At 39.8% G+C, this 26,935-nt stretch overlaps 1 protein-coding gene across 3 annotated transcripts in view; it reads right to left on the reverse strand.

Moving 5' to 3' along the window:
- Positions 1–26,935, reverse strand: part of SLC25A21 (solute carrier family 25 member 21) — a 259,816-nt gene that overhangs the window by 121,102 nt on the left and 111,779 nt on the right. For all 3 annotated transcript variants that reach the window (XM_083453189.1, XM_083453188.1, XM_083453187.1), the window contains one exon: positions 793–841. In XM_083453189.1, coding sequence (XP_083309315.1) covers positions 793–841 — 49 coding nt within the window. The remainder of the gene's footprint in view (positions 1–792; positions 842–26,935) is intronic.

Consider the following 26,935-nt stretch of genomic DNA (forward strand, 5'->3'; position numbering starts at 1 on the left):
CCAAACATTGTTTTGGTTTCCTTTGGACCAGATCAGAGGGTCTTATCATCTGGACAGCCCAGGACCTCCATACACCCTGCCCAGGCTTGCACCCTAGGGAGGTCACCGGGGCTGCTAATGCAGCAGTTTGACTTCATCCTTGGAGGCAACCTTCATTGTCTTTTGAGACAGATGGAGGTCAACAACAATTATTATTATTATTTGAAATGAAATGTTTGGGCTAGTGTTTTTCCAAACTGACAAGCCAGTGTAATTGCCCAGCCACAAATGTATGGTTGGAAGTCACTGAATGTGCCCGATAGGTAGCAAGCATGAAACCACCCAACAGGCATGTGCAAATACAGGTTTGGGGAAAAATAAATCTCATTTTTGCTGAGTTTTGAAAACACGATTAACTGTCTCAGGCCACATTTACCATCAATATTATTTTTAAGGCAACATGACATTTCTAGTTTCAAGTCAAAACATTACTTCACATGATAAATATGGTAGGAAAGAAAATATAACCATGCTGCCTCCCCGCTTCATTTTAATAGAATAGGATCTCAGGCTGTCACATGAAGAGTACATTTAATAAAGAAGTATTTAGCACCTCCAGATGACCTCCAAGCAGAAATGCATCATGCTATTCAAATTCTGCCTGTCAAATGCTATGAAAAACAGTAAGTAAATATAAATGCCATTAAAGGGAGAAGTTATCTTACTTGGACAAGTTCTAGCTTTTTAAGTTCTGACAGCTTCCAATTTGGATGTCTTCCAGTGTCAATAAAACTTGTTCAAGCAGAACCTTACCTGGTTTTCACCACATCGAGGGGGTGCATCAGACAAATTTCTACAAGACCTGTAAGATGATAGAGAAGCCTGGTAAATACATTTGATCTCTACAATTATTGAAGTATAAAGTGTTCCCGTGCAAAATGTGCTCAGAGAAGAGAACAATTATAACAGAAAGGCATTGCATATTCTTCTTAACATTCTCCAAGGATCTTCTTTGGGAGATAAGGGAAAGTTTTGTGAAGAGGTGAATTTTTGTAAACAAAACAAAAAACAAAAACAAAAAAACCACATTTTAAAAAAATGCTCTCAACTGAGATTTGAGCCAAGAAATTGTCATCCCAGAAATTAGGCTGCAATCCTAAGTGGTTTGAGCTGGCAGGGTGGAAATGAGGAAAGAGGAATGTCCTATTTCCTCTACAGCATAGGGAACACCTCTCAGTTGCTTGGAGAATGGGAGCGTGATCCTTCTTGATCAGAAGAACGGGAGGCCTTTCTGTGCCCTCCATGATATCATCAAATAACCATATCTAATTCCAGTAACCCTGCAATTTAGGCACATTTAACTTGGGCACATTCAGCTTTATGCATGTGGCAAAAAATAAAAAAGTGTGTGGAAAGGGCAATCCCACCCACAATTGAACCCAATGTGTTTTGACTATACACAATTTTGGATTTAGGCATGACCTGCAAAACGTAACCCCCATGTAAGTTGTGGGCTTACTAAATGATTGTGGTGGCATGGGGATAATATCACATCGTGACCCTAACTGATTGTGAGAAGGAAGGAAGGAAGGAAGAAGACAGGTCTAAAAAATGGTGCTGTAGCAGCAACATTATCAGTGTTTGCCTATATATATGAGCCATCATGAAAGACTACCAAGGAAAGGTTTCGTAAGTTGCCAAAGCAGTAAAACCAGGGATCCAGGCCGTAGAGCCCAGGACCCTTGCTCCCTCAATCAGCAATCTGAACAACATCAAGCAACATGTAGGCTAATAATATATTGACAATATTTATATAACACTATCAAACTGTTTTAAAATTCATAAACGGTGCAGGGAGTCACAAACTAATAAGAGTCAAGTAACTATTCCATAAGCAGAATGTTTAGGATGGTATGTCACTATGAAGAATGGCTGAAATTGAGGCTGAATGCCTTTTCACAGGAAATATCATATCCAAAATGTTGTCAAGAGTGAGAACAGCAACACAGAAGTGAGATGGTAGGTGCTCCAAACATCATAAAAGGGTGCTCCGAGCACAGCAGCAGACAGAACAGTTCTTCCAGGATAATGAACTGTTTCAATGATCATTCTTCATCAGCTGGCAATAATATAAAATGAAATCCATTACCTTCAAATACAATACAGAGATCGAAATGAGAGGCCTCAATCAGCAAGGCAATGTGTGGGCAACTCATTGCAACGGTTCCCAATGAAGACTTTCTCTCTTGCCCTAACAGTCTAGTATCTCACTAACAACTTGTCCATCACCACGCTGAGTACAGGCAACAACCAATGTAAGCACGTCCAATTGATGCGTGACCACACACATTGCTGCAACCCGGAAGTGGCCAGAAAGGGGATGGAACAGAGGCAGGGGCGTAATGTAGCTTACATGCGCTCTGCTAACATGGGGTCAGGAACACAACACCCATGCAAAACACTCATTGCCTATGTTTCTGGCCTTGTTCTCACATGAACCTGAGCACAGCATGTTGTGACCACATCATCTGCCTCTGAACCTTTAGACCTCAGCCTGCTTGTACCAGAACTAGACTCCCAGTGGTGGTCCGTCTACAAGTCTGCCCAATGTCTGACAAGTTTTTTCCCCCAGCGAGCTTTCTGAAATCCCCCAACCCCCCCCTTTTTTTGCATCAAATCCCAAACCTCATGCAAATTTGGCGCAGCACTAGTTTTAATTTCTTAGTCTGCACAACACAAATTTTTAATGCAGGCATTTTCCCAGCAAATGAATCAGATGAATTCCATTTCCATTGGCAAGAACTATGTTTTGGTAACTTCACGATTCTGTTAGCTTTCTGTGTTTCCGAAAGGATAAAAATCTTTTCTTTGTTCTCATCATTTAATTATACAGTAGGTTTGCATAGTTAGTTGATTTCCCAAGGCAGCACTCTCTGCATAATAACCAAGAATGTATACAGATATAGAAAGGGGGCCCTATTAAAAAAAATAAAAATGAACACGCAAGCTATGCAAAAAATGGTGGGACGGATAAGAAACAATACACATTTTCCCATCAATAGTAATGGTTCTGATAACACTTAAAGCCCAGAAACTATGGTGGCCCTGTTACATTTCTAGCAATCTTGAGTTGTAGATTAAAGCATTAGAAGGAAGGCACCTCTTTCAGACAATGCCTATCGACGTTGTGCATCCTTTTATCATATCACCTAATTTACTAAACAGGCTCTTATGAACAATGTGTTTCTCATAATTTAATGTCTTGATAGGAGTTCCACGGACTCAAAGGAGTGCACATGGAGCTTGAATGGAAGGCTTACGATAGAATCCTAGACCATTTACTTAAAAGCTATTTATAAATAAGTAGACACAGTCCAGTCAAAGTCTAGCACTTTTAACTCCCATTAATTTCCATGAGAGAACAAGTTTTAATTCTCACAGAGTGAACTGTGTGGAACTTAGCTGAAGCCAAATCATATAGCAATATAAATTGTCATAAATTCAGAGTGGGGGAGGCAAAACTACTCCCTGAAGATTGGATTAAACTGAAGAATTAAATCTAAAGAATAATAACACAAATTTATTTGCAATTTTTTAACTGAATTTCTACAGAAATTATGAACAAAATAGCAACTGCAAATAGTGTCTACTCAATGGGGAAAACATAATTGATAATTATCTGTTAAAATACCTGTTTTTATTTTTTGTCAATGTACTTTAACAGCTATTTTAATAGGTAATTATCAATTATGTCTCGTTTCAAGTAATGTTGTCTCATCGAAAGAGTAGACAACCAACGGTCTTTGCCAAGTAAACCCTTTATTTACGCATGATTTAAATGAAGACCACATAAATAAACCTTCTTTAGGGATGCCCCCTGTTAATCTACTGTGATATGTGAGTTTCTGTTAACTGTGTAGTCCACCCTTCGTCAACCACATGCCTTTTTGATGGCTGGTGCTGATGTGAGTTGTAGTCCAAACAGCTGGAGGGCACCATTTGGGCAAAGGCTGGGATATCTTGTGGCTGTTTTCTAGCTTTGAGCAATTTCTATTCTATCCAATGATTGGATAGGTTCCTCATGAAAAGCCTTCATGGTCGAGGACTGCAGAGTTCAGTTGCAGCTGTGTGTATAACAGAATGGGTCGTTGCAATATTTCTCAAATAATTTCAAAGCTAAATTTTCCAAAATACATGAAAACACAAGGACCACATGCAAGATACTCTCATTCCTTACAGCTCCTCCAACACCCAGTTGGGAACCTTTTGTTTATATGATCTAACTGTTCTGGGGTGAGGTGCCATCTGTGTATCAGCTTCAATACTCTGCTTTGTTTTCAGATCACATAGACCTTTCCAATGTGAATCGTTGTTGTCTTTTTCTTCCTTTTTTCAACAGTAAACAAGAAAGCCCTACCACTACTTCAAGCCGTGGCCTCACTGCTTTGAAAGCATTCCTGGGTCATATTACATCATGGCATTCTGTCCCACGAATGCACCTTGAGTAGCCAGAGCAGGGCATTGGGAAGCTTGGCCACCTCATATTCAAATTTGAAATTTCAGGAAATTCAAGATTCTTCAATACCCCACTGTGAGTAACTCAATATCCCCCTTGCCACTCTCAAAGGACAATGGTCTCACAAGATATCTTAAAATTATCTTTGAAATTAACATGTACCATATCAAACAACAAGGAAATTTAAATACATCAATAGCAAAAGAAAGAAAAGAAAAATTGTGGCTTCCACTTGTTTTCCAAGTGCTACTACCTGTATAGATGTGACTGATATTAGAGACTCAACATTCTGTATATATTGTTCCACCATTTAGATAGGTCTGGGAAGTATGATGCATGCATGCATTTTATTGCAGATATCCCCTTTAGTGTCTTATTCACCCTCCTCAGTGTGCTTTATCCATTTTCCTGGAATAAGATAGTCACAGAGGAAGCAAAACACAATGGAAATTTGCTCATAGAGAGAAACACATGTCAAGCACTGTATATTATATAGCTGGAGCTGTGTATATTTGTTTTGGCATTCAAACACATACTGTCAAAATATGCAAAATAACAATAAATATTGCAATATGTATCTTGCTATCCTGTTGTAAAAATACATCTGACTGTGAAATTGTTAAACATGACTTGAGCTAATTATTATTTGGTCTTGATAAAGTGGTGTTTTGTTTTGTTTTTCAATTTGGTCTCAAAATCAGTACCTTTGCTGCCAAAAGAATGTTTTTTGACATGACAAATGCTTGAAACACCACAAAACATTATTAAGAGTGCTGTTCAGTCCATAATCTAGACTTGAAGCAGAAAAGATACAGCCATTTATTCCACACTGGGACAAAAACATGAACAGTTACAGGTTCAAACAAGCCACTGTATGAAATCTTAACAATGGACCTGTCTGATGTATATAAAATAAACCATTGAGGGGGAAATTGCCGTTGCACAGTCTTATATTGTAAAAGGTAAGTTTTCCATCCTTTAAGGTTAGTTATAAAGATGGATGGTTCAAGACAGTGTACAGAAGTACCTCAGGTTAAGAACATAATTCATTCCGGAGGTCCGTTCTTAACCTGAAACTGTTCTTAACCTGAAGCACCACTTTAGCTAATGGGCCTCCTGCTGCTGCCGAGCGATTTCTGTTCTCATCCTGAAGCAAAGTTCTTAACCCGAGGTACTATTTCTGGGTTAGCAGAGTCTGTAACCTGAAGCATATGTAACCTAAGGTACCACTGTACTAGCTACACAGTTTGTTAATTGGTTTCCTCTCAGGCTACAATTATACCTCTTCAGTAAAAGGTGAAGGTAAAGGGACTCCAGACCATTAGGTCCAGTCACAGATGACTCTGGGGTTGCGGAGCTCATCTCGCTTTATTGGCCGAGGGAGCCGGCGTACAGCTTCCGGGTCATGTGGCCAGCATGACTAAGCTGCTTTTGGCGAACCAGAGCAGTGCACAGAAATGCTGTTTACCTTCCCGCTGGAAGGTACTTGCACTTTGATTTATTTATTTTTTAATAATTTTTTATTAGATTTTTCCACCATAATAACACAAACCACAAAGCAGATTAATACACAAAAACAGAAAAGGAAAAAGAGAAGAAGAGAGAGGGGGGGAAAGAGAGAGAGAGAGAGAGAGAGAGAGAGAAAGAAAAAAAGGGAGGGGAAAAAAGGGGGGAACAATAAACAAATAGACAATAATAGCAAACTTAATTCTTCACAAATCTACTTATCTACTTGCACTTTGATGTGCTTTTGAACTGCTAGGTTGGTAGGAGCAGGGACTGAGCAATGGGAGCTCACTCTGTCACGGGGATTCGAACCGCCAGCCTTCTGATCGGCTCTGGTTTAGACCACAGCGCCACCCTCGTCCCATTACCTCTTCTGTGCTCCACGATTAAAGCAATTTCTCTCCCATTGCTGTTTAGCTTTGCTAAAGGTAAAACTACATACAGTGGTACCTTGGGTTACATACGCTTCAGGTTACATACGCTTCAGGTTACAGACTCCACTAACCCAGAAATATTACCTCGGGTTAAGAACATTGCTTCAGGATGAGAACAGAAATCGTGCTCCGGCGGCGCAGCAGCAGCAGGAGGCCCCATTAGCTAAAGTGGTGCTTCAGGTTAAGAACAGTTTCAGGTAAAGAACGGACCTCCGGAACGAATTAAGTACTTAACCCGAGGTACCACTGTATTACGCACAAATGCATGTAATGCAACCCCAGTGCTCTTTGAAGAAGTTTCTGGATAGTGTATTTTGAATAGAGGTAGTGGTAGGGGGGATGGAGGGAGTTTTCATCTCAAAATTTCCCTCCTCTGCTTCCCCACCATAGTTTCTGAAAGAGTGAGCATAACGGGGGAGATTCTCCTAACGAGTCTGCTCACTGGAAGCCCTGCACAAGACCATCTGCTTGAACCACTGGGCTTTCTTTACCCATTGTTACCCTCAAAATTGTTCGGGGTTAGGCGAACCCCCAGAACAGCATGTGGGGATGGAGAAGGGGGATCATTCTGTCTGGTAACCTGAAATGTTTGCACTGATGGGACATTCATTTTAGCACAACGCTGAATTCCTCCCTATTATTTGAAAAATAGCCATTGCGCATCTTATGCTTTATGTTGTTGTCTAATATAGGTACCAAAAGGTCACTATAAAACATTTAAGGAGAGTTGAATTCAAGTTGTTTTGCCAGTTCTTGATTCATGTTCAAATTGTGGAACACCTCAGTCTGCAGGTCCAATGTTGTATGAAGGCAAAGGTTCTGAAAACATGCCACTATTAATTATTATCGGTTAATTATTAGTTATTTTTTTGACTTTTTATTGGAATTATTGCTATTGTTATTAATTAAATTTGTACACTGCCCTTCACTCAAAGATCCCAGCGTGGTTCACAACCTATTTATGTCTTTGTGAATTTAAAATATTCTTGAAATTGAAGTAGTGAACAACTGGCAGCAAAAAAATAAATCAACTGAACGAAAATTATTTTGGTCACCTGCTATTTAATTTATTTATTTTAAAATTGCCTCCCATCCCGTCTCCTCACAGAATCCCACCCCTCCCACTACAATCCTCCACCTTTAGGATTCTGCCCATCTCTTGTGGCTGTGTGTGCATCCACACACACACACACACACACACACACCTATTGATTGTGTAAGATGACCTGATAATTCATTGAACTCTCTCTCACACACATGATTATTCTTTCCCTGCATAACAAATCCTTCTTGGGAAACTCGCTGCCAGACGCTGGTCCATTCATACGTCCCAAAGCTGTGGTAATCTTCAGTGTTCAGGCTGAACTAAGTGCAGGGACATTACTCTATTTTTCTGACATGTTTAAAGTTCTCTAATGAATAACGCTAACAGCTCATGGCTGCATGGACTGTCACTCCTTGCCCCTGAGGGCCTTAATGTCTTTAAAATAGGCCTCCTAGTTTGTATTTAACTACCTTGTCCACAGAGGTCTGAAGGGTAGAGCAGATCAAAGATGTGCTACATACATAAAAAGCAGCTGTCCTTCATTTGCCGTTAATTAACTTCATCTGACCAGATCTTTTACAGCCTCCTTGTCACATATTCAACAGTCTATAAGCCCTATGACCTGCTCCTAAGTACTGTACCATTGCAGACATTTCAACAAAATATAAATCTGAAACTATCTACTAAATAAATACTGGAAAAAGGAAGAACTCTCTGGTTTCATGCTATAGGAGTGACACTTCGGAACCAGTAAGATTCAGCCCAGTGTATCTTGGAAAATGGCAGACTGACCCAACACTTGGAGCATCAGGTAGTACTGAAATTTGGACAGTATACTGAGGGTCTACCTATATTTATTTTATTTAACATTAACTATTAAAGACTTTTATATACCACCTTTATCTCCCCAGAATGTCAAAGTGGCAAAAAATGGTTCTCCTCCTCCTCGTTTAATCCCTACAACAGCCCTGTGAGGTAGGTTAGGCTGAGAGGCAGTGACTGGCCCATGGTCACCCAGTGAGCTTCATGGCTGAGTGGGAATTCGAACCCTGCTCTCCCAGGTCTTAGTCCAACACACTAACCATTACACCACACATAACATACCCGTATTTTTCACCCCATAGGGCGCACCGGCCCATGGGGCACACCTAGTTTTTTTGGGGGGGGGGAATAAAGGGAAAAAAATATTTCCATCCAGGCACAGGGCTGGGGCGGGGGAAGCCCGAGCTTCCCCCGACCCCAGCCCCCAGAACAGGCTGCTGTCCGCAAGCCTTGGGAGCCCGGCGGGAAGTCACGCTGGGCTCCCAAGGCTTGCGGAGCGCTGCCCAAAGCCCGCTGCGCTCCCCAGGTTTTGGGCTGCAGGCTGCTGTCCGCAAGCCTTGGGAGCCCGGCAGGAACTCCCGCGGGCTCCCAAGGCTTGCGGATAGCTTCCTGAAGCCTGGAGAACGAGAGGGGCCGGTGCGCACCGACCCCTCTCGCTCTCCAAGCTTCAGCAAAAGCCTGCATTCGCCCCATAGGACACACACACATTTCCCCTTCATTTTTGGAGGGGGAAAAGTGCATCCTATAGGGCGAAAAATACGGTATATGTTATGCCAATAACTTGATTAGCAATCACATCATGTTGTGGTGGTTCTTTAAAAATAAACACCAAAGGGGACAATTGTCCTCAGCACCACAGCGTATGGAAAGGGAAGGTTTAAGCCTTTTTCTCTCTATGTTTGGTGCTAATAACAATCACGCACACCCTGAGACCAGTATGTATTTTTTGGAGGGGTTTGGGGATGATGAAAACAGACCCATGTTTTCTTCAGGCAGTCCTTCCTATATGTGAGATTTTATCAAGCACCCTGTAGCTATCTCTGTGAATGCACAGCCACACAAAACATCCTTTTATGATCACTGAAACATGTGCATGATACTCCTTGTAAATAATTTCTGCAGGTGGAAAGGCAGGACATTAAAGAGAAATCTAGACTGAGAGTGCAATAGTGTACATACAGCTGACTCTGAAGTAAAGCACCTCTGAGTTCACAGCAGCGCACTGAAAAAATTTTTTTTTAAACCTTCTTCCTGAAAGTTTAGCTCTTCACATGTGGGTGTATCTTCTACATGAGAGAGCATTCCAATAAGTTAAGCCAGGATATTCTGCCTTTCAGGAATCACCTCTTCCCCAAGGAAGGAACCTGCTGAAGATCTGAGCTCAGCTTTTGAGACTCTTCTTCCTGTCACATTGCCAACACAAGCGCAGCTGGTGGAGATGAGAGGCAAGGCCTCTTCAGGACCTAAAGGATGGAATAGTCTCCCAAGAGAGGCTAATCAGGCCCCCTCTTTGCCTCCATTTAAACAGGCTGTTAAAACTCCTTTATTTCAGCAGGCATTTTTAGTTGAACCTTTGATAATAGGTTTTATGTCTGCTGTGGCTGATACAATTTTAATGATGGTGTTTTCTTGGGGGGGGGAATTCCTGCTGTATATTTTTTGTCATTATTATTTTTATATTTATACAAATATATATATATATATAGAGAGAGAGAGAGAGAGAGAGAGAGAGAGAGAGTCATTATTATTTCTAATTTTTGTTGTGATTTGTGTTTTGAACTAGATTTTACCACATAAAAGTCAGGTATAGATGTCCATAAACAAGCAAAATATGTAAATGAACCTACCTGCAATATCAAGTGATACAGAGCAGGAAGGACTACGTTTCATAATATTTTCATACTTTTGAAAATAATTGGCTAAATAGAAAACACAGGGACCATGCTGTATAAAATTAGTTTTACAGCAAACAACTTTTGAGGTATCTCTCTAACTCTCCCCTTCATAAGAAGCTGCCTTCCTTATCAAGCCACTGCTTCATCTAGATGTCCACTCCCCTTTCCTGGGGGGTGGCGTTGCAGACAGGCATCCAGGACCCCCAGTGACCCAGATTGGGGGCAGAGAGATGCCGCCCACATCATGGGGATTCCGGCCGCTGCCAGTACCTCTTAAGGGTTTCAGACAGGAGTCTTTTGAAACTGTATTCTTCAGAGATGCCAGGGATTGAACTTGAGGGCTTTTGCATGCACTAAGCTACGGCTGTTCCACTACAGTTGCCAGGTCAGGAGCATCCCAGAAACTGAGATGACAGAACCCAAACTTGAGGCCTCAGGTCAGCCCCTGATAATGTCATGGGGCAGTATGTCATGGAGATGGATGTTAATTGGAAGAAGAGAGCAAACGAGGACAGATGCATCAGAGTTCTCTATAATATAATTTACAACTGGCTCCTGCCAGGCTGAAGTGCTCTCTTGAGCTCCCCCTGTCTGTCTCTCTGCATGGAGAGATAGATAGATAGAAGAAGAATAGTTTGGATTTGATATCCTGCTTTATCACTACCCTAAGGAGTCTCAAAGTGGCTAGCATTCTCCTTTCCCTTCCTCCCCCACAACAAATACTCTGTGAGGTGAGTGAGGCTGAGAGACTTCAGAAAAATGTGACTAGCCCAAAGTCACCCAGCAGCTGCATGTGGAGGAGCGGAGACGCGAACCCAGTTCACCAGATTACGAGTCTACCACTCTTAATCACTACACCACACTGGCTCTCACAGGTAGAGAGATAGAGAGATAGAAAGATAGATAGATAGATAGATAGATAGATAGATAGAGAGAGAGATAGAGAGATAGAGAGATAGAGAGATAGACATACAGATAGATAGATGATTCATAGACAGACAGACAGACAGACAGACAGAGCTATTTTTCTAGAAAAAGAGATAGCGGAACTCACAATGACCACCTCCCACACCTGAGAGGTGCCGGAACTGAGTTCTGGCAAGTTCTGGCTCAAAAAAGCCCTGGATATAGGTATATAGATATAGAATTAAAGGTAGTGTTACCCACCTGGAAGGAGCCAGGGAAACCTGGAGACTTCAGGTCAGACATTTAGGTCTTGCAACCCTATTTTCCACACTTAGAAGGATCACCCTGCAACTCAGACCAGCTGAAACCAAATGTCAGTATTTTTGTAAGAGGGAGAGAGAGGGAAATGCTTTAAGTATCAAAACAATCTTTTTCAGAAAAGTGCTTGCCAGTCTTATTATTCTGCCCTTCTGTTGGCTAGAAAAGACTGAATAGGTGGACTGTGGGGAGACAGGCGGCCTGGTCCCTCTAGCAAGGTGGTGCTGAATGACAACTTTCAACCCCTTCAAGCAGGGCTGGGGTGGCCATGGAAGCCCTTAGTGTTTGACTGATACCCAGTCTCTTCTGGCCTCTTTGCAGGCAGCAGGGCTAAGGGTTAAACTAAAATCAAAACCAAACATTTTTTAGCTTCTCCTCAGGGAAACTGCATTTCTACTACAAGGATATAAAATGTTGGTAAGTCGTGCCAGTATACATCTAATAGCCGATTTCCAGATGGATGTTTCAATCTTTCAGCCTCTCCATTTGCAGCTGCTTAACTATGAACATTACGTAAGGACACAGAGTGAGGTTTTCTTCCTCTTAAACTGCCAGACTGCAATGGCACTTTCCTTATTCTATTTAATAGTTAAGTCAAGAATGTTTTTCCTTTTTCGTGGAAAAAAAGTTCCTCTCTCTTTTTGTCTCTGTCGTACACATAGAGGGGAAAAGTGGAAGAGATCTAGTTCAGCGAAACGCTATCTGCACAGGGTTGGCGGGGTGTGTATGTGTGTTATGACAAAACCAACAGCAAATAAAGAACATTACAGCAAGCATTTTTGTCAGCAGAGATATTCATGGTGCAGAAATTCAGAAGATTGTGATCAGGGTTTCAAATTCAGAAAGCACAGCTGTGCTGGCTGGCGCTGATGGGAGTTGTAGTCCCAAAAAAAGCTGGAGGGCACCCAGTTGGAGAGGCTGCCAGAGGGTAAAAGTGCTAAAATCTACATCATAGTATATCTTGTAAAAGTGGTCTTAATTATTGCTGAATTGTTATTTCTTATTAAAGGCTTCATGTACACAAATACTTTAATATTTTACTACCATTTCCATAGATATCATATTGAGAAAACTTCATGCATGCAACTATAAAATTACCCCCCACTGCCAATTTATCATCTGAATATTTCACTTTTAAGTTAAGATTTTTTTTTAAAAAAAAAATTATACTGGTATTGAACATGTGAAGAATACTAAATGTAGATTTAAATATAGTAGATAAGAACTGTGGTGTAAACATAAGTATAACTTGATCAAGTCACAAATAAGTTATTTGATTTTCATGCGAGAAGTACATAATTGTTCATTTAAAATCGCTGGGCCTGAAATAGTGCAATCACATACGGCTTTTTTAAAAACAGTGCAATCCTATCCATCTACTCAGAAAAAAATACATATTAGATAGCTCAGTTGGTAGAGCCTAAGACTCTTAATCTCAGTGTCTAGGGTTCGAACAAAGATTGCGCATAATTTTATTTTTGTATCTATATTCTTACTATCTTTACATATCAAAGAGATGATAAGTAAAATGGAAGAAATGAGCCCCATTCGGCCACCTCAAATGCAAGGCATTTTCATCCACATTACACCTATGATAATTTCACCAAACCACCCCTATGACCACTTTAAAATTCAATGTATTTCCTCATTAACTGATGGAGAATGGTGATGGTGAAATAGTAGAAATTTTCTGCGCAGCACTAGTACAAAAAGCATGTATCTGGGTGTGTGGATTGCTTAGATTTTTGCTTGGAATCTGGCGCCTTTCATAGCATTTGGCAAACGATGTAGGTCCTTAAGAAGCTTTCTGCACCACACATACCCCCTTGGTTAGGATATGTTTGAAAACATGTAAGCTGGGGTGTGAGATTTCAAATACACAAAGAGCTTCCTGGCCATATGGGATTTTCCGTGTACCAAGGAGACAGCTCAATTTGCGCCACATGAAATGAGAGTGGAATTTCCCTCTCTGTTGAATAGGACAGACTGCGTGGCTGGGGAAACTCCTTGCGCATGAGGAGTTAGATCTGCAGAAATCTTTGTTCCTATCCCTACACTTCTGAAACTTGCTAATACAAAATGTTTTATTTCACTTTCACAAAATGTCTAGGAATAGATTTGAAAGCCTTCATGGAGGAGGGAGTTCTATACCAGTTATATACAATCAAGCATGCCTCTCTGTGTGTCCCTACTAGGAATGGGTGGGGGGGATTCAATTCAGTTCATATTTAAAGGTGAACCTACCTAATTCACAGTATAACCTGTAAACACAGCTAACCTTTGAGGAGAAATTCACACCAGCATGCTGATGAATTTTCATGATGACTTTTTAAATGAAATTAAACTGATGTGGAACTGAAGGGACGCAGGTGGCACTGTGGGTTAAACCACAGAGCCTAGGACTTGCTGATCAGAAGGTTGGCGGTTTGAAGCCCCGCGATGGGGTGAACTCCCGTCGCTCGGTCCCTGCTCCTGCCAACCTAGCAGTTTGAAAGCACATCAAAGTGCAAGTAGATAAATAGGTACCGCTCCAGCGGGAAGGTAAATGGCATTTCTGTGCACTGCTCTGGTTCGCCAGAAGCGGCTTAGTCATGCTGGCCACATGACCCGGAAGCTGTACACTGGCTCCCTTGGCCAATAAAGCGAGATGAGCACCACAACCCCAGAGTCGGCCACGACTGGACCTAATGGTCAGGGGTCCCTTTACCTTTACCTTTAAACTGATGTGGAAATGTGGAGAACTGAAAATAAGGTTGACAAAAATAGAAACTGAGAGAAAACCAAATGGGCATATTGCCCTCTCTAAGCTACTATATCTAGAATTCCTACTTGATGTAAGGAGTGCACTATCAATCAATTATATTCTGCTCACAACAGCAATAGAATGAGGAGGAAATACTCAGAAATCACAGCTAGTATATTAGCATAATTACTGACCAATACCACACATTCATGGGCTGAAAATAAAAGGGCTAAATCCTGAAAGGTGACTGGCAACTATTCAAGGATCTTCACATTGCACACAGTTTTGTTGAGTACCGTGTTGTGGAAACAGGTGATGACAGCATTATTATTTTGTGTTATTTTAGCCTTCGTTGGTCTTCCGAGTATTTTTCACCACTCCCATTTGCTGGCAGCATATCATGGCTGAGTTTCAACAGAAATCTACTATGAGTTGTGTGCTAACTGGAACATGTCAGCATGTACAGCCATACCCAGAATTAGGCTGTCTTTTGCACCCACATCACATCAGCAGAATACTAGCCTTCAGGAAATATATGTATATTTGTGTGTGTGTGTGTGTGGTAGCTCTTGCTTTAGCAATGTTCTTATAACTGCTTCATTTATTTTCTTTCTTTCATATATATATATATATATATATATATATATATATATATATATATTAATATTATTAATGTATCGCCCCATACCCGAAGGTCTCAGGGCAGTTTATGGTGTGTTCTTTTAGTACATACCTGAAAACGTTTTGCCTTCACACATAAAAATATGAAATGGAACATGCTAAACAAGCATCTGAAAACTCATGTATACACTTACACTTGTTAGAGAGCTGAGCTTAGCTGCAGCTTCCTGACATGGTTTCAACCCTGAGTTTGGCGGTGTGTGATATATGAAGCAGCCTTTCAACTACTGTTTCTCAGTAAGATAACCAGGTTCTAACTTAATTAGCACTACAGACTCTTCTGTAGTGAAAACAGCCCCACCTTTTTTATTATTGCTCTCACTGCAAGATTCCTTCTCACTCTAGATATGCTATCATATGAACTATGCAATTTCTAAATCAAAGCACACTACAGAAATAAGAATTGCCTTGGTAACACATTATCTTTCAAACAACCCAACAAATATCAGTTCCATAAAGGTAAAAAATAGAAGACAAATCACAATGGTACCTTACAAGTACTTCTACTTTTAAAATGACTACAAACATTCTAAGCTTTATACAGTGGTACCTCAGGTTAAGTACTTAATTCGTTGCAGAGGTCCGTTCTTAACCTGAAACTGTTCTTAACCTGAAGCACCACTTTAGCTAATGGGGCCTCCTGCTGCTGCCGCACCACAGGAGCACGATTTCTGTTCTCATCCTGAAGCAAGTTCTTAACCTGAAGCAATATTTCTGGGTTAGCAGAGTCTGTAATCTGAAGCGTATGTAACCTGAAGAGTATGTACCCCGAGGTACCACTGTATTTTACATCTGTTTTAGGGTTTGCCTGGTCTTTGCTCTGCAATAACAATAGCAGCCACGTGAAATAAGGAAAAAGTCAAATTTCCTACTCTTGAGCAGTATATATCTGCAAGAAACCCAGTTGTCTTTTCCAATTCTGGTGGGTTATGGTTGTGTCAGCTCATTTAATATGATCAGTTCTTTGCTTTAAATGGAGGCCCCAGATGCTCTGGGGTGCATAAAGTATGTTCGCAGTCACACAGCATCATAGTTTTTTTAATAGTAGCTAAGAATGAATTTAAAAATTTCCATGCATACATGTTTCACTTGCAAGAATGAGGATGGCTAACTTGTTGCACCAATGGTATTTGCACAGTGCTGGGAAACTGAAAGGATTACTTGGTTGCTAGAATGGCTGGTGGTCAAGGCAGCAGGAGAAGGCCTTATTCCTACTTCCAGGAAGAGACACAATCCAAGAGCTTCACCTCCACCTGCCACAGTCCCTTTCAGCATCAGCAGCAATGGGGAGCTTTTAGCTCCTCCTCTGTGTTTGCTAAACGTAAGGATAGCTTCCATTGCATTTAGTGGACTTTTCCTTTTGAGTAAATGTATTACGGATCACGGTATTAGTCTCCACCCAGCTTGTGGTAATGGTTAAAACCCTTCAATTGATTGAAACTTGGCAACCGGACTTGACAGAACATGAGAGGATTGTGAGTCAGTAAAGGATCACTATCCAGCTATCTTCTCATGTGTATCCAGCAGCCGTAAAGCATTATGAGTTGAATCTAGACAGAGTATTTACCGTAGCTGTTTGCAGACTTCAGAGCAATCTGGGGGGAAACACACAACTGGAAAAATAATATGACATACACTTGAAAAGATGGTTAACAATTGAATGCTGTGTTTTGCTCTGCAGAATGAAAGTTCTGCATCCTTTCCTCTACCCAAAAAACTTGTAAACCTAAACAGTCAGTAGTATGCAATGCTAGTGGGGGCCAGTCATAAGATATGACTTTTGTGTGTGTGTGTGTGTGTGTGTGTGTGTGTTGGGGGGGCACAATCTGTTTCAGAGCTGCTCTGTGTGTTTCCAATTGATTTATTATTCAGAACCAAATTAGATTTGTTAAAAACAAACATTGTCCTTCATCCCCAATTCACTATAATGTCAAATCTGAAATTGGCTGTCTCTCCTCCCCTTTTTTCCTCTATTCTGCTACACTCTTCCTCGCACTTTCTTGCTTCTGGTCTCCCTATCCCTTAGCTTCCCTACGTTCCAGGACTTCTTCTCAGCCTTCATCCTGTCTCCATGTCAGATTTCAGCCGGAGACGAACTGACAAATTTCCCTTCCCTCGCAGAAGCTTAGTTCCTAGATCAACTGAAGATTCTAAGCACACAATGACTGAGGCTTCACAGCCACAAGCGCAATACGATAAAGATTGTTGGAAATTTCTCGCATGACCTCATCAATCTTCTCTCAAGTAAACTTGAACAAATGTTATAAATAATAAAGGTTTTAACAACCTCTTAAAAAAAAGTTTAAAAAATCTGTCAGATATCAGATGCAGGACAGACAGCAGCACTTTTTTTGAATAGTCACCATCTCCCTAGACTGCCTTTTAACATTTTCACAATACAGTGATACCTTAGGTTACATATGCTTCAGGTTACAGACGCCGCTAACCCAGAAATAGTGCTTCAGGTTAAGAACTTTGCTTCAGGATGAGAACAGAAATTGTGCTCTGGCGGCGCAGTGGCAGCAGGAGGCCCCATTAGCTAAAGTGGTGTTTCATGTTAAGAACAGTTTCAGGTTAAGAACGGACCTCTGGAACGAATTAAGTACTTAACCCGAGGTACCACTGTACATCCATGTTGATCAACCCTACACACATATAACATGTGAACAACACTTGCAGGATGCCTAAGATTTCTGTGGTAAACGTCTTACTTCTAGTCCTTTGTGGCTAACACTAAAGATTTACCAGCCCATCAAACCATATAACAGTTTGACACTAATAAGCAAGTGTGGTCAGCAAGAGATTCTGACTCAGAAGCTTTTCAATGGGCTGCTTTCATTCAACTCCTGTTTTATTGCATTCTTTAACACTGGGCAAAAATTAAAAGCAGAGACATAGTAGTGTGATGGAAACAATTCTAGAGAAAATATGAACTTTTTCATTGGGGACTGAAATAGAGCACGACCCTCAGCCGAAGCAAAGAGAGAGGCCTTGTGCAAATCTCTGTCTTGAAACCGTAGCTCTTCATCTTTAAAAACAGAAAGTCTAATATGGGGGTATATTTCTGGGAAGCTGCAAATAGCTATGTAATATACAAAATCAAATGATAATCATTAGTGTTTACATCTGTCACATTGACAGAACCTTGATATCTGAGATATTTGTCCAGACTAACTATAGAAACTAAACGTGAGCATAATTTCAGATTGCATTCATTTGTGTTTTATAAACTTTAGACCTTTAAGTTCCAATATCCAAAGAAACTGTGTGGCTGTTGATTTTTATAATTTTAAGCAGTTGCATAACAGTACAAAAGTAATGAGGGTGTCACCACACAATTACATCTCTTTTTAATTCTTTTTGCAGTTTCCAAAACCGCAAATGGGCCAGCACATGGTGATAATAACACGGAATCATGTGAAATGCAATGGCACATGTTCCAGTGTTGTACTGTACTGCTATGTTAATTTCAGGCTGAATCAGTGTCAATGGCATCTATTGTATAGCACATGTGATTTCCATTGTATTTAGGCTTGCCATATTTTTTAGCTTAAAAATTCTGGCAACTTGGCTGGGCCAGGGAGTGGAGCCTGGAGCAGATCAAGGGACACAGGGCACACAGGGAAGAGGGCATGAGAGCAGATTCTGCACCTGTCACAGTACTATATTGTTCGGCAACCAGATACTTGGCCCTGACATCTCTCTTGTGCATTAGTGGGTGGGTGCATGATTAGCCATGTGGCAGAACCATACACTATGTGGCAGTATATGTGAAAGAACCACACACATTGACAGCAACAAGTGTCGTGGTGTGTCAAAGGTGGTGCCACAGTGTGGATACATCAGCTGTACTGTTTATGCATGAATGTAAAATGGAAATATCATTCTTGACAATTATTCAAAACATCATTTATTATTTATTTATTTATTTATTTATTTATTTATTTATTTTCTGGTGGTAACTGAGCCAAATTTCTTACTTTTTACACAGACATTATTCTAGCATCTAAGTCAGAATGAAGTTTTTCTTTTTTAAAAAAAGGTAGCTGGACCAGTTTTTTCCGACATGGTTTGCAGTCCGACTAATAACAAAACCCATGCCCATTTTTTAAAAAGAAGAAGGGAAAAAGACTTGGTGTTCTGTGCTGCCCCATTGTACCTCATTGTACCCATGTGATGGTAAAAACTTCATAAAGCAGCTGTGCTGAGGGCATTACCGAAACATTTGTACACTAACATGTGTGACTTTATGCTACACAGAGGCAGTGCTATTGCGTTAATCCAACACAAGAGAGTTGTGGCATGGATACCTCTTTGACTGCTGGCACTGGGCTGGAGCTAATGGAAGTATCACACTATGGATAAATCCCTTCTCACAGTGATTATACCCGTAGGACCATATTATAAGAAAGCATATCAGTAGTCACAGAAATTGATAAAGATTAAAGAGAATTTACTCTGGAGACAAAGCAAGTGACTTATATTTTAAAAATACATCTCCCCCCCCCCAAAAAAAAAAGAAAAGAAGGTGTCTGCAGTGTGTAATTTTATAGCATCCAAGACAACTGAATGCCAGTTGTTAAAAAGCAGAATTTATAGTCAACCATTTAAAGTAAGCAGATATAAAAACAGTTGTGAAAACAACCTAATACTTTGTCATATGCCTTTAACTACCTTTTAAAATAACTAATGGAAAACACTCTTAAACATTCTCTGTGAGTGGAATTGTAAAAGGTCCCTTTTCAGATTCGGCTTTTAAGTGTAAAACAACATGGAGACTTTTGAAATTGCTCTCCTTCTTTGACGCGAGGAAGGAGAGCAATTTATCAACACTCGCTTGGTAAACCTGACAGGATGAACTAATGAAGCCCATCTGTATAAAAAGAGAAAGAGAAAGACAGTGGGTCAGTTATTTCACCCCCACCCCTGAGTCCATTTAAGAAGATAATATCAAGGCACTAATAATCTAAAGGTACATTTCCCTCTTCGTAATATTTAAGATAATAAAGATATGGCTCAGCTGCCTTGAGTACAAGCACTGTGGAAAGGTAGAATATACATCGAAGCAACCACTATAATAACAGCAATAATAAAAATGGTGGAAGGAAAGGTGAACCCTCAGTTATTTCCCAGTTGGTAACTGGGAAACTAGGGATTAAAAAAGTTAAATGTAAACAAAATAAGAATAGGCTGCTATCAAATATTACTAAAAGCCTATTCAATTATTTGGAAAAAGTTGATTCAAACATTTGCAAGAAGTCTGATGTGACCCCTAGTCTTAAAATAAAATAAATCTGGCTACTGTCTTACTTGTGGACATTCTACTTCCCTATACTTATCAAGGATAGATGCTTTATTTTTGTGTTTAACTTGGCATTTTAAAATGCATTGCAATTTGATTGTTGAATTTGGGGGCAGAACTACATGTTACATGTTAACGTTTGCAATAAAAGCCTGACAGCTTCTACTTCTAGGCGGAACCATTTCAGGAGGGGGTGATTTGAAGCAGAAATGGTGTGGCACCTACTGCTTTCCCCATGAAACTCTCCCCAATTGCTTCCCTGCCCTGCAGAGTTCCAGATGTGTCAGGTAAACAGATGTCTGGAACCCTGTATGGTGAATAAAGAAGCTGAGTTGCAGGTGGAAAGTGGTGACTGGGAAATACCTTGTCTCCTTAAGACTTGTCCGCATCAAATCACTTCTTCCAAAGTTGTTGTTGATTTCTAGGACAAGGTAGCCAACGTGGTGCCCTCTTGAACTTGAAGGACCAGAGCTCCCATCATCCCTTATTATTGACTGTGGTGCCTGGGGCTGATGGGAGCTGAAGTCCAACAACATTGGGGGGTTTAATTACATGCATGTAGGTTCTGTTCTGCCCTAACAATTCCACTTTGACAATATGTAGGCTTCTTTCCCTTCCCTCTTCGGGTTAATCAAAAACATAAGATAGACCAACTGAGTACAGAAGAGGCCCATCTAACCTAGCAAGGTAGTTTTTGTTGATTATTAGTATTGCACAATCATTGCACAAGAAAGTGTATAGAATATAAAACAAGACCAAAAGAAACCCCAGAGCAACACTATAGATGCTGGCTTGCCTGGTTTATTTGCCATTGGTTGTAAGCGGATTGAAAATTGCTACTCTTTTCATTGTGGGTGAAATTTTATGACACATATGACTCATTACAAAAGGCCATTACAGTTGCTGGGATTATGTGGGTTATAAACATATTTAGACCCAAGCCAGAGCCTGAGAACTGGTTGTTATTGACAGTAACTCTGGATAACACAGCATTGGATAGTGTCATTGGTGTGGATTTAAGGCAATGCAAATTGAATAGCTGGTAAGTGTAATATATCACTTATCATAGAGGCACTCAATGTGAAGTTAGTGCAGCATGCATGCAGCCACTCAGTAAGGTGGTTGTCTAGAACATTCTGTTTCCCCTGCTTACCTGGACCTGTGATCAAGTACCTGTGTGTAATGAAATTCTCTTCTGAAAGGGCAGACTTACCAAATGATTTAAATTGCCACTTAGTAAACAGTCACTTGTAGTCATTCAGTAATATTATAATATCCAGCCAGAAGAACATCTCATGTTCTAGGGAACATGCCCAATGCCTAGAGAAATGTACGTCGAAAATCTGCTGCAGAGTCATTCATTCACAACTGCTTAATTGCCATTTTTATTTGGTCTCTTAATGTGGAACCCAGTGGAGAATACCGAACTGCTCAGTTAAGTACTAATGTCAATTTCTCTACATCTGGTTAATCCATCAGACCATGCCTTGTGCAAATAAAATGCATGTTCTGAAAAGTACCCCTTTTCCTGATTAAAAATTGTTCTGGGAGGGAAGTTGAATAATTTTCTAAGCTGCTTGAACAAGAGTTTATCTGCAGGAAGTAAAAATGACTGATGAAAAAGATCCCATGGTTTCCTGCCCAGAGAGGGATCGAGTAAATAATGAATTAACCACAAACAAAATTAACTCTTTTTGAGCAAAGGGGTCAGTTCACTAAACTAGCAGGAACTATGCAAAAAATGGTGAAAAGGCTTTCAAATATTTTGGGGGGGAGGGGGGAGTGAGAGCAATTTAATTACCCTCCAAATATTAGTCTTTCTTTTTACCTCCTCTCCACACTGTTCCGTTTTTAAATTTAGAACCAGGATTTATTTATTAAAAAAACAAAAACTGTAACTTGCCTTTCAGTACCACACCCTGGTACAAATACCAGACAAGGTACAGAAGGTAAAAAATAAACACACCCTACAATAGTCAATTCGAAAACACTTCGTCAAAACAAATAAAGGCAGCTGAAAATTAACAACATCCACCAACAGGCAGCTTAAACAACTCCCTGAACCTTTAAAATGTATGGGCATATAAATGTGTCTTGATCTAGCCAAAAAATGGTAACAATGTTGGACAGCATTGCACAAATGGGGTGCCATTACAAAGAAGGTTCTGTCCTGCATCATCACCTGGTAGGTTCACTACCGGCAGGAGTTTAATGAAATTAAATAAAAGCTCTTTCAATAATTCTGGGGGTTTTTTTTGGGGGGGGGAGCAAATCTTCCAAATAAGGTTGACATTTCATGGAAAAATAATAAATATTGACTTGAAATCATCATTACAATTCATAATGATCTCCACCCAGATTAGACTTTATTATTTGGGGGAGCCAAATATTTAAATCTCTGACAAAACATCTAGCACATTGAATACTAAAACGACAGAACAAAATAAAAACACCCTGCAATAATAATTATGACATAGGTTTTAGAAATAACTATTTTTCTAAAGCAGCAAGCTTTATTGAAGTACTTGTGTGGCTATTACCTCTTCTCGACTACAGCTATACAATTTGTGTAATGAGATATTAGACACATACATTCACCTAATACATTCACAGCAGAGATAGGAAACTTCTTGTTGAACTTCAACTCCCATAATCCCTCACTGTTGGCCGTTCTGACCAGGACTGATGAGAGTTAAGAGCCCTAAAACATCTGGAGGGTCACAGGTCCGCCCCCCCAGGACTGAAGGGCTTTTTTCTGAAATAATAAAATAAATTGGGAAAACAATAGCTTTTCTTTGAGTATCAGCACCCTCACATTATCTGACAAAATGCCATGAGTTCAGCAAAAAGGTTGCTGTACACTATGTAAAGCAAAATGTCTTAAGGTGCTACCAGATGTGAAGAGTATGGTATGAACTTTTTTCTGGATTTTGGCTGAAGTACAGTGCCAGCGTTAGCCCAGTCCGACAATCTTTCCAACCATGACAGCTTCCTGCTAACCTTGGCCAAACCATTAGTCTCTGTTCCATTTGCCAGACAAAATGGAAATTAGCAAGCAAAGCGTATCAGATTGGATCAAAATGTGTCCTGCTATTCTCCAAAGGACATATTTAATGAACGGAATGGCCTTCAATCCAGCAGAGGATTTTGCTATTGAAGGGAGAGGGGATTTTTGCCCCCTCCCACGAACCCTTCCCTCCATTCCATACTGTTCCTGAAGGTCTCCCATAATGTCCACGGTATAGTTTTAGGGGGGGCTGTAGGGTAGAATTCGTAAGACTCCTCACCGTCACCCTTCCATTAATAGATGTAGGAGGCACTCTTTCCATGTGTGAAACTTTGCTCATAGATAGCTATCTTGAATCTGATATGGAGATAACCATATATTTATTTTTAAATGACCTCTTTTATGCAGCCTTTTCTGTTCTCACAAGGGGCCAAACTAGACATCACGCAAATCTTTGATTTTCTTTTTCTTTTTTCTAATTAGCAGATCCAGAGAAGATCAGGAATGGCATGATCTGAACTCTTCTCCGGCTCCTTTCTCTAATCTAATCGCGACCCCCCAAAGCTGCTTATTCACTCTGCAGATGGTCATGGGTCTCTCAGTCTCCCCTACCTCACAGGGTTTAAAGGATAAAATGGGATAACCTTAATGTAGATCTTCCTGTGCAATGATATAATAAATATACTATTAAATGAATTCAGTAGTAAGAGTTTTGATTCACAGTAACATAATAAACAAGTAGAAATATTTCAAACTAATTACCCAACTCATTTATACTTTGTCTCTTAAATTCAGCAAAAAGTACAGTCTTTGTACAAAGTATGTTTTATCTGCTTGAACAAAGAAACATTTCTAAAGTGTCTTCCATCTTCTCAGTTCACAAGCCATGAATCACACCAGATAAAGACCAGATAGCTACAGCAGAGGGAACCGAATACTGGTGGGTTACTGAACACCAAAGTAAATCTGTGCCTGCCTTTTCCAAGCTGAATCACAAACAGTCCCCACCCTTCTATGATCCTTCTTCAAATAATCCCTTCATTTACGTGAGGTGCACTTCCTGAAAGTAACAAATACGCTTGACTCGATGAGTTATCATCTCATTAGGACTTGTGAAGCTGCTAAATGGATTGGAATGCTCCCTTTAACAAAACTTCTTCTGCCTCTCCTGAAGTTTTCAGCTCTCTTGTTACTTCTGTGGCCTTTAAAGCAGGCACACAGATTGACCCATAAAATGTCTGCCTCATCCGAGCAATGGATTTTGGAAATACACTATATGCAGGGACTTTCAAGTTAGCTTGAAGATTCAGCAATGACAATAAGCCCAATTAATGATCGCAAGTCCTTTGAATTACTGTCATGTACTGTATATATCTGAACATAATGTGTCATTTTGTTTAAAGAAAAGCTGCCTCATAGACATGAGTACAAAACCTTGAAAAAAGATAAAATAATTAAGGTTAAAGAATACATACAATGATTCTTAAGCTGATTTTATGGTTATTGTGGTCTCCTTGCTCCTTTGTCGCTGCCAATTCTGTGACAAAGTAAACTCCAAAAATTTTAATCTTCATAACTAAACACCTACTCTTTTTAGAGTTATTCCTAAAGGAAGCATTTGGAATATGAAAGGTTTTGAAAAACTTGGTGTTCAGCTGATTGCAATGGAAATCATATCTAAGTAAGTGTACTTTGGATGATGGTTCTGTTCACCATATCTACATTTATAGTATTAAAATAGTTCATTTCAGATAAAAATCATAGACTAGTTCTATAGAATTACCTAATACCACAGCATCTAGCTTTCAAGTGTATTTTTCCAGCCCTGACATCAAAGCATTTAAACTCAACTTTTCACATTAATTGAAAAAATGTAAGTGTGAAAAATTTCCATTCATATCTGCTCAGAATTAAGTATCATTCTATTTAATGAGCCATATTTTTCAGTAGACACATATATGCAGTAAACACATATAGGATAGCATTGTAAGTCAATCAAAGTTATTAATTCCTAAATTGACTTTAGTCTCCAGAACTAAATTTTCATGTGGATTACAGAAATTATCCAAGCAAAACTGTATGTAGTAAGCAGTCATTACACATTCTGTAATTTGAAAAGAAAAGAAACGGCTCTCTGCTTCTAAAGAATTTAAGAATACCTTCTGCCATTGTTTATTTATTTTTGTGATGTTTCCAAATCGTATTGTAGATTATTGTACCTTGTTGACAGTTCATTCCTGCTCATAACTAATTTGTAACTTTTAAAGTGACCTAGCAAATACAAATTAACAAATGGAATGAATATGGTTTTTCATTTGTAAAACATATGCATTACATTAATTGGTATCTTTTCTATAAAAAAAACCACTCTGAAACAGAAAATTCCTTAGGTGTTTCTTTTCCCCCTTAATGTCTCCCATGCCATGTATGTCTTTTTTCCCTTTGGTTTTGTTTCCCATTTTCTCACTTTTCTATACCAAAAATTTTTTGCTGCCACATTAAAAATACCCAATGGAAAGAAACAAAGTTTCTTCTCAAATTCTGCAGCCTAACCGTTATTTTACCAAATGATTGAAAAGCAACCTAATCGTGATTGTACTCCTGGCCTGGTCCTGTTTTACTGAGGTCAGTGGAAGTTGGCCCCTTATGAAATAAAAAATTTCCCAGTGCAGTGTAAAAGGAAACCATGGGAAAATAGATAATGTTTTTCATGGCTAAACTAGACATTGTTAAAAGAGTTTAAATAGGAAAAGAAATGTTTTTGATGCAGTCTAGTCCAGTTCTTCTATACTTGTACCTAGGGCATTGCAGCTAATGATTTGAACTGTTTATCCATAAATTTATCTCGAATTTTCAGTCAGTACTCTCGAGTGGAAGAAGGTAGCTATCACTCACAGTCCATAACGATCTGCCTTATGTGTACAAAGCAGATATGGAGTGAGCATTTAGAAAGCTGTTGGAGACAATCTGAACATTTCCCAAAGATACAGCTAATTCATCTCAGCAAATGAATATAATCGGAAGTCAAGGCTGGCAAGAAAAGGAATGCAGAAAATGAATGAATGGACCCTTAGATTTAGAGCCATAAAGAAATCTAATCCTGGAGAGGCAGACAGCTTTGCTGTTAATTCTCTGTATTGACCACCTCTTTCCATATTTATTTATTTATTTGCAGGGCCTTGCTGAAAACCAGCGGCTGTTTCATTGCGTACCCAATAAAACACTGTGGTTATTCTGGGGCAGTTGGCGTACATTTTCACACCCTGCCTTCTGTACGTGTTTTGCACCTGGACACTTGATTCATTTTTTTCTCTCCCTCACCTGCAAATAAAGTGCATGTTTATAGAGCCATGGAGTTGTCTGTGGACATTGCTTGTCCTCTCTCTCTCTCTCAACTTTTCAAAATAGCAACTTGTTGTTGGATCACTGGGGGTGGGGGGACATGAGCACAGAAGCTTCAGTTATTGAAAAGTTACCATATACCTAATCTGTTTGTTACCTCTGGAGTGCAGAGGTTAGTGAAATGAACGCAAATCAATTTACTTCCAGAACGGGCTGTGTATGTGTGTGTGTGTGTGTGTTTAAACCTTGGGCATGTTCACTATTTAACCACATCTCCCCTGAACTTTAAATATTCTTTTCTCTCTCACACACATTTCATCGCTTTGTATAATTCAGGGCTAGACAAAATGTAACTTTTGAGTGGCCTGTGATCCATGAAAAACTTTTGCACATCCTGGGATGGTTTGACTGTGTATACATGTAAATATGTGGAAACCTG

The sequence above is a fragment of the Podarcis tiliguerta genome (genome assembly GCF_965153285.1).
Source record: "Podarcis tiliguerta genome assembly, chromosome: 1".
NCBI classification, from domain to species: Eukaryota; Metazoa; Chordata; class Lepidosauria; order Squamata; family Lacertidae; genus Podarcis; species Podarcis tiliguerta.